Genomic DNA, 8,857 nt, shown 5'->3' on the forward strand with positions numbered 1-8,857 from the left:
CAGTTTAAATGTTTTCCATCAGAAAGAGCTTGAATAAAGTCCTGTAGTTTGAACAGCAACAAGTAGGTTAAAATTGAAATCTTGATCCACAGCCACAGTGGTTCCAGCAGTTGTTACTTTTAGCCTCCCCAGTGCCTTTCCCCACCTCCCTCACCTTGGGCTGTGGGACCCCGTCTGCACTGAACTGGTTTCTAAGGAGTGGTTGTAAGAGATGCCAGTTCTTTTGGGTCTTTGCCACTTTGTGATGAATTCCCTCCCTGCCTCAGTCATAAGTTTCCTGGATCTTTGTAACCTTTAAAAACAAACAAACAAACAAAAACTGCTAGAGGAATAAACTTTGGGCCTTGAGGCTACATACTCAATTCACATAAAAATCTCTCTCCCTGCTCTGGGGTATTCTTATATCAGACTTGGCTGCTAATACTGGCCCAGAGCCAATGACAGCTGCCTGGCCAGGGTAATCATTGACTTAAAATAAAGAATCCTCTCTGGCTCTACCTGGGAGAGAATGAAATAATAAATGTTAAACCTGACAAGTTACAGTTGTGGCTCCTGTGGCTAAAAAGATTTGGGGACCTATAGTTTATCTCTTTCTCTGGCCATTTTGGACTGGACATCAAAAAAATGTAAGCACCATCTACCCAAAACACACCCTGTTATGGTTTTCTCATAACATTCATTTATCAAAGGTTATAACTGATTAAAAGTAGGATACATCTTCTTATAATGAAAGGTAATTATAGAATTTGGGGCCCAGAAAGAGCTTGGAGGAAAAAGTAGCGGTGATAGTTTTTGTAGTGGTAGTAATAATACTAGCAGCAGTGGTGGTAGAAGCAATAGCAGCAGCTGCTGACGTAGCAGAAGTGGCATCAGTTTTTAAGAATCTACTAAATCCAGGTGCTGTGCTGGGTGCCTTAAATGTGTTACCTCATTGAATCTGCACAGCAGCACTACAAAGTAAACACATTAGTTCCATCTTATAGGTGACAAACAGATTCAGAGAAGTAACTTGCCTAAGGACAGGCTGTTAGTAAAATTTTTCCCGCCTATCTGAAGATTTATACTTCAGACGAAAGCCAGTTAGATAGCTGAAGTCCAGTATAGTAAGGTCAAGGTCAAAGAGCAGAGTTTTAACTAAATGGATTTTGAATCTCAAGCCCAGCCTCAGGCTATGGTGACCCCATGGTTAACAGTGATGTGTTGGGGGTCCCAAGAAGGAGCAGTGGACATGGGTACCTACTACTTCTGACAAAGAAAACCCATCATTGCGGTCAGTTTAAATTTTTTCAACCAGCATTGAAATAAAGTTGGATTTAACAAAGAATACTTAAGTCAGAACAGATCCAAAGGGTTGTGCAGGCCTGGAACTTTTAGAGGAATTGGGACATCCCCAGAAATCTCTAACTTACTAGAAATTGGGTGGCCATAGCCACTAAGAAAAAACTTACTTGTCTAAGAACTCTGGCCTGAGTTTAACCATACCCTCAAACACCACCTGTGACCCACACTGGGCAGATGAATGGGCACTGGAATCAGCTTTGTAAGAACTCTGAGGCTTTATGAACTCACAATAATATGGATTTGTGGCTAGAATTGGGGATTCTTCTAGTCTAAATAGGCAGTTTCTGCATCTTTACCTTTCAACTCAGCGACATCCTGGAGGCAATTCAGGCTTTGGCCCAGAGTAAGGACACGTCTCGAGAAAATGTCGTGGGTGTCCCCTTCAAGCTGACTCAAATCAAGGGATCAGGACCGGAGGGGAGCCCTTGTTCCTCCAAAGTGACCAGATTTAAGGAAGTTGCTGGTGAAAAACTGCACATTCCAAAGGGATGTGCCACATTTTATCTGCCCGAGAGGGATCTTTTTAAATACTTAGCAAAGTTCACATGGCTGCCTCTCCTGAATTCCAGACCTTTCTTTTGTACAAAGTGCATCCACTGGCAAAAAGGAGCAGTCAGGAATGAACGCTTATACCTTGGACAGGAGTCAGCTATTTCTCAAGTCAGTGCCCTAAAGGGCATCTGCCAGAGATGTCAAGAGTCTTATGATGTTGAGAAAGTGAATAAAACCTCCTTAAACACTTGAGGTTTTAGCTTCACCTAAAATGCCCTTGTCCATCTATCCATACCACTCTCCCTCTACTACCCTTCAAGGCAACATAAATCCCTGGCACATATTAGATTCTCATTAAATGCTTGATGGGTGAGTAGACAGAAGTAGGTGGAGAGACATTTGTCATTTGTTTAGGATGGATGGGTAGATAGTCACCCATCCCAGTTGGTAAACACTTGCCTTCCTCTTAAATATCTCTCTTGCATGTTGTGTGCCTCATGCAGTCCTAGCATTAGAGTAGTTTGCCCTATTTCCCCCAGAACAGTGGTCGGCAAACTGCGGCTCGGTAAACTGAGGCTCGCGAGCCACATGCAGCTCTTTGGCCCCTTGAGTGTGGCTCTTCCACAAAATACCGACTTCTGCGCATGGGCCACAAAGTTTCAATCGCACTGTACATGCGTGCCCGCACGGTGGTATTTTGTGGAAGAGCCACACTCAGGGGGCCAAAGAGCCGCATGTGGCTCGCGAGCCACAGCTTGCTGACCACTGCCCTAAAAGATCATACTCCCCTCAGTCTCCCACAGCCCTTTAATAAGGCAGAGCTGGTGCTCAGCAGATAACAGATTCTGACTGGCCAATTTGGGGACACAGCAGTAACAGCCATTGGGACTAACTGTTTCGGGCCAGGGGCCCTGAAGGAAGAAATGGGTGTCTAACTCCTTTCGTGCTGGTGTGTTTTGGCTACAGTGTCACAGCCACAGCTGCCAGCATCGGAGCTGCGGGTGTACCCCAGGCTGGCCTGGTGACCATGGTGATCGTGCTGAGTGCTGTGGGCCTGCCCACTGAGGATGTCACCCTGATCATCGCTGTCGACTGGTTCCTGTGAGTTGGAATGAAATGCTGCAGAATATGCAGTCTGTCATCATTCTCTCTTCAGATTGCCTAATGAGCCATCTGTTGCTGCTTTCATTTCCCTCTGACCAGGCTATCTGATAATGTGGTTAAAAATTAACTCCTCGTAACTTCAAGCAGTGATTTTAAAAAGCCAATGATCTCTACTAGCTCATTATACCTGGAAATGCTCAAGGTTAAGAGCCTGGCATTGGACAAGATAAACACAAAATAATATAGTGAAGAAGGTAGGCAAGGCCACAGACATTCCAAACCCCATAGGCCACCCTGGCCCATCCCAGCCCTAGGTCAGCAGCATAGGTTCAGACCACCTGGTTCCAAATCAGCCTATCTTCCCAGCTTCAGACCATCAGGGGCAGTGGCACAAGCAAAGGCTTTGCAATAAGACTGACTTGGGTTTGAATCCCTGATCAGTGTCTTACTGGCTTTTGACCTTAAGTTCCTTAACCTCTCTGAGGTCCTGTTGCATTATCTGTAAGATGGAAGAAATTCCATCTATCTCATTGGGTTGGTTGCAGGGGTCCTCAAACTTTTTAAACAGGGGGCCAGTTCACTGTCCCTCAGACCGTTGGAGGGCCGGACTATAGTTTAAAAAAAAACTATGAACAAATTCCTATGCACACTGCACATATCTTATTTTGAAGTAAAAAAACAAATGTTTTCGGCGGGCCGCATGTGGCCCGCGGGCCGTAGTTTGAGGACCCCTTACTAAGGACTGAGTGAGCTAATGTGGGAGAAGTATCTAAAACGGTGTCTGGAAAGCAGTATGTGCTCAATAAAAGGCAAGTCTTAATTGTTATAACTAGAATAAGTTAGACCATTCAAGCCAATAATTCTCTCTCTCTCTCTCTCTCTCTCTCTCTCTCTCTCTCTCTCTCTCTCTGTCTCTCTCTCTCTCTCTCTCTTACACACACACACACACACACACACACACACACGGCTAAGGAACACAGCAGAGCATCTGTGGTATATTCAGGGTAAGGTTAAGAACGTGCCTTTTGTGACCCTGAAGGTTAAAGTTGGAACAAGCCTGATTCCACCTCTATCCTTGGTTAATACCCACGTTGTGCGTTGATCTTCTGGCATCGAGGTCTCTGTCCCCTGGCCATCAGGAGTAAGTGTAGCTCCTTAGTGAGCCTTCACTCAGAGCCAGCCAGGCTTACTGGGGAGTTCAGTGGTATGCAGTTTGCAAGTGGCAGCTGAGAATGAGGAAAGGAAAACATTCCATGTGGGTGTGAAGATACAGTCATGTCCCTAAAGGCAGAGCTCCTGCACAGGGAAGCTGTGCCATGTGGGCTCCCCTTAGTGGCTACTTGGTTCTACAAAGCCCTACTGAGGTGGCACCTTTCTTGCAAAGGTACCCAACCATTGAGGCGAATGCTTCAATTTTTCTAATGGTGTTGGTGGATTTGCACTTCTCTCCTTTCCCTGGTTCTTCCTGGAATTGATGACCTTCACTCTAAGATCCCAGAAAAGTCAAAGGTTTAGTCTGATCCATGGTCCATTCTAGGGTCTAGTTCAACCCATAGCCTTGTTCTGTATAACAGCAGGGCATCCAGAGTGGACATGTGTAAGCACTGTTGGCCTTTTCTGTCCTGCAGGTGTAGTTTTCATAAGAATATTCATAGACATAGTTGCTACCAACAGTGCTCTAGCATCCTCTCACCAGGATGCCTTCTCTTTCTACACAGCTTCCTGCCTTCAGCCTCTTCTCCAGGCTGTCTGGGAGTAAAGACTAGCTGGGGGTGCCTCAAAGAGAAAGACATTCCCAGGCAAACCTGGTTTTCTGACCCTGCGATCTGTGGCATCCCTGCTGGTTTATTCATGGAGTGACTTGGTGTGGTAAAGAAACAAGTACACCAGGGACACACAAACACAAGAACACTTGGACACACACTATGTGCCACCCACAAAACATCCAAGTTCTCTCAGCTTAGCCAAGAGAGCCTAGAAATGTTCACAAAACAGAGGTTAGGGGTGAAAGATTTATGGAATTTTGACTGTCCCAAAATAATCTGTGAATACTAGTCCCATTTCTTTGGGAAGAAAAGAGGGAATTCAGGTAAATTGATGCTGAAGTTTGGGGAGTCATTGTGACTTATTGGGAGCACAGGCCTGGGGGAGCTGGGTTGCTCATTCTGTCCCTTTATGAACCAACTTCTGCTCCAGGCCTGTGAGGAGAGGAGCCTCTCGTCGGCCAGCCATGAGGACAGCACTTTCTGCATTTGCTTAACTTGTAACTCAACACTTCAGGTCCTTTCTTCTCTCCAATGGCCAGGGAAATGAAATCTGGGCCTCCTGTCTGACTCACCCTCTCCCTTCCCCAGGGACCGGTTCAGGACCATGGTGAACGTCCTTGGTGACGCCTTTGGGACGGGCATCGTGGAGAAGCTGTCTAAGAAGGAGCTGGAGCAGATGAGTGTTGCATCTGACGTCAACTTCACGAACCCCTTTGCTGTGGAAACCACAACACTCGATAATGAAGACTCAGACGCCAAGAAGTCCTATGTCAACGGAGGCTTTGCCATCGACAGATCTGACACCGTCTCATTCACCCAGACCTCACAGTTCTAGAGCCCTGGCTTCAGGTGACTGGGAATGATGAAGGACATCTTAGCAAATTCAAACATTAAGGAAAAGAAGAACACTAATGGCCAATTGTACATTTGACCTGATACACAGACCTCCAAATTATTTTCTATATTTGGATTCAGAGCTTTTGCTCTCTATGTTCTGGGACTTGGGGGTGGGGTAAGAGAAAAGGAAATTGATGAAAAAGCAAGCTATATTATCTGGAGTTTTAAAATTCTACAAGAGACGAAGTTTAGAAGTATATAACATAGCAGCTGTTGGAATTAGGTAACAGATGTGAAAGTGCAATTGCTTTCTCACGCACAGACCAGTGTTTGGGGTTTTTAAAAAACTATTCTGTCAGTGACTACAACTTTTTTACTCAGGCTTTCTATGGCATGGATTTCCTTTGACGTCTCACATTTTTTATAGATTTTAATGCATCCAAACCATCCCTCTTCTCTAGTTAATGTGCCAAACTGTCCATTTTGAACTCATCTCCAGCCAATTTCAAAGAAACTGCTTTGAAAGAAAACAGATCAGCACAGTTCTGCAATAACAGTTTTAAGATGAGTGTCAGGTTTGGGGGGAAGGGAAATCCTTTTTTCAATGTACTGTATTGGGACACTGGTAACTATTAACCTAACCCAGTGTTTAGTGTAGAACTATATATACACACACACACACACACACACACACACACACACACGCACACATACATACACATACATACATACGTGCACCTTGAAAGGAACTGTGGGCCACAAGGCTGTGGTGGGCACAGGGGCGGGTCTCGGCCCATCCTCCATGGCTCCGCCTAGCCCCTCCAACCGTGGCCCCCAGTCCCCTCTCCGCAGGCAGCCCCACTCCCGCCGCTGCCGCTCCTATGCGCTGACCGTGCCGGCCCTGCTTGCACACACTGACACCACGGAGTAATTGGGGCTGGTGCCAGGAGCAGGTGTGAGCGGCAGCTGCTGCCCAGATCACCCCTCAGGAGCAGGGAAAGAAGCCCTCAAGGGCAATCGGGGCCAGCAGCTACCCCTCGCACCCACTGATGGCGCCGGTCCCCTGGCACCTGCTGCTGGTGCCAGCCCCAATTGCTGCGTGCTGTCAGTGGGTGTGAGCAGGGCCATCACCAGCAGTGGGTATGAGCACCAGGCAGGACTGCAGCGCACGGGAGCAAAGAATTTTCAATAACCACCAGAGGCTCACCCTGATGATAGCAACCGGCGCTCCGCCTTGGTCTGGTGCCCCTGCTCACCTGCTCCACCATTCTGCCATGGCCGACACCCACCATGTTCTGCGCACGCCCCTGGTGGTCAGCGCACGTCATAGCGAACAGTTGTTCAGTTTTCCTCCGTTTCGTCTATTTGCATATTAGGGTTTTATATATATAGATATGTATATATTATTTTCATATAATTTGCCAGACAGAGATCAGAATGGAACAGTCGATGTGAAATAAAGAGCTCTCCTAATACTTGAATATTAACTATGATTCTAATCCAGACCTACTCTGGGGCTTATCAGAACTCCTCTCTCAGGAGCACTAGACTGAGAAATCATGTTGTTCGATCATTTCTGCCCCAAAGCAGAGATGTGTTATGGTGATATTCTGATGTGGCATAGACATTCGTTACACCTTCTAAATTCTGCTGGGAGGGAATCATATCAGCTCTATGTGAGATTATGTTCAAAGATGTCACTCATATAAGGCTGGATGTGTTTTTATCCAACTGGAAGGCTTCATTCTTCCAAGGTCAGTAATACCTTCTTAAAAATGATAGTACTTTGCCCTTTTGTACCCATCAGGGCCCAAGCAACAGTGGCAAGCTACCAGATAACTTGTATTTCAATATGAATTTGATAGTTTGAAGCCACATTGTCCAGAAAAGAACTATCCCTACCCTGGATTCTTGCGGAGTAACTCCCACAACCTGAGACCTTGGGATCAGTGGTTCAGGAAAACCCTTCACTCGTGTGGCACTTGTCTCTTCCTCCAGAGAGGATTGTTCTAACCGACTAGCAGTCTAGTGATCTTGGCCCTGCTCGTTAAAATCCATCATTTGCCATTCTCCTGCTAATTTATGAAGATAGCTTATTAAAGCCTGTGCTTCAGCTCACATCTTGTAAATAATGCTCAACATGACTTTTGTATTTACACTGAGATCCAAAATACTTGTGCTTCTGCAGTATTGAGTAGCCAATTTAAGCCTGTGCTTTCCTATTTACCTAGTAAGAAACCAGAAATTGTGCCAAAGAGCATGGAGACGTGAATACATGCTCAGTGTTGACCACCTGCACCTGAAGTCTACAGGAGCATGATACTGAATTGTCCAGTAATCATCATAGATATGAACCAGTCATTCAATGTGAGTTTTTAAATGCAAAGAATGGTATCGTTTATAGAAAGTCAATCTAAATATAATGCAGTTGAGTTGGTAATTTATCTTGGGCTGAATGGTTCTACCCCCTTAGCAGGTTTCTCCGATGTGAGGCACCAGAGTTGCAGAGCTGTTCATGAACTGCGGGCCATCCTTATTTTGGAGTCCGTTTGTAACTGACCTCTTAACACACTGTGCTGTTAGTTCATCAAAGAGAACAATGTTCCATTTCAGTCTCAATAAACATTTCCATCATTCTTTCTTCCCCGCCTTTCTCTGTTCTTTTATCTCACTCTGCTAGGTGTGGGAAGGTGGAGACGTGGTCAGTTCATTCAGATTGTAGACAAATTGTCATTTCCAAAACTGTCCGTATAGCCAAGAATGAAAAAGCAGGGCTGAGGGGGAGTAATCTAATTCTTCATGTTAATCAGTGGGGATTAAAAGGTTGAAATTCATTTTCATTTCGAACAGCTTGCCCATACTTGATGACGGAGATGAAAAGGAAAATAGAATTTGGTTAGAAATTACTGTAATGGGGGAAAGTCACCATATTGATGGTGACTTGGTTTCACTGAAGGACTGATCCTGACCTCTGAAATGTTCCTACAAACGACGAATGGTTGTATTCAGAGTGCTCTTTTTTTTTTTTCTAAAATATGTTTTTATTGATTTCAGAGAAGAAGGGAGAGGGAGAGAAATAGAAACATCAATGATGAAAGAGAATCATTGATTGGCTGCCTCCTACACACCCCACACTGGCACGTGCCCTCACTGGGAATCGGAACCGTCACCTCCTGGTTCATAGGTCAATGCTCAACCACTGAGCCCACCAGCTGGACTTCAGAGAGTTCTTTAAAGGAATGGCACAGTCCTGCCTGGAACCTCGGTCATGATGGGGTTCCTCCAGCAGACACACTAGTTAGTGACAGACAATACGG

At 45.5% G+C, this 8,857-nt stretch overlaps 1 protein-coding gene across 1 annotated transcript in view; it reads left to right on the forward strand.

Moving 5' to 3' along the window:
* The window catches only part of SLC1A1 (solute carrier family 1 member 1), a 63,484-nt gene extending 55,302 nt beyond the window's left edge, over nucleotides 1-8,182 (forward strand). The window contains exons 4-7 of the mRNA XM_023758440.1: nucleotides 1,650-1,804; nucleotides 2,727-2,934; nucleotides 5,292-5,552; nucleotides 7,772-8,182. Coding sequence (XP_023614208.1) covers nucleotides 1,650-1,804; nucleotides 2,727-2,934; nucleotides 5,292-5,538 — 610 coding nt within the window. The 3' untranslated portion in view covers nucleotides 5,539-5,552; nucleotides 7,772-8,182. The remainder of the gene's footprint in view (nucleotides 1-1,649; nucleotides 1,805-2,726; nucleotides 2,935-5,291; nucleotides 5,553-7,771) is intronic.
* The last annotated feature ends 675 nt before the right edge of the window (nucleotides 8,183-8,857 follow it).

This window comes from Myotis lucifugus, unplaced genomic scaffold (genome assembly GCF_000147115.1).
Source record: "Myotis lucifugus unplaced genomic scaffold, Myoluc2.0 scaffold_130, whole genome shotgun sequence".
Taxonomy (NCBI): domain Eukaryota; kingdom Metazoa; phylum Chordata; class Mammalia; order Chiroptera; family Vespertilionidae; genus Myotis; species Myotis lucifugus.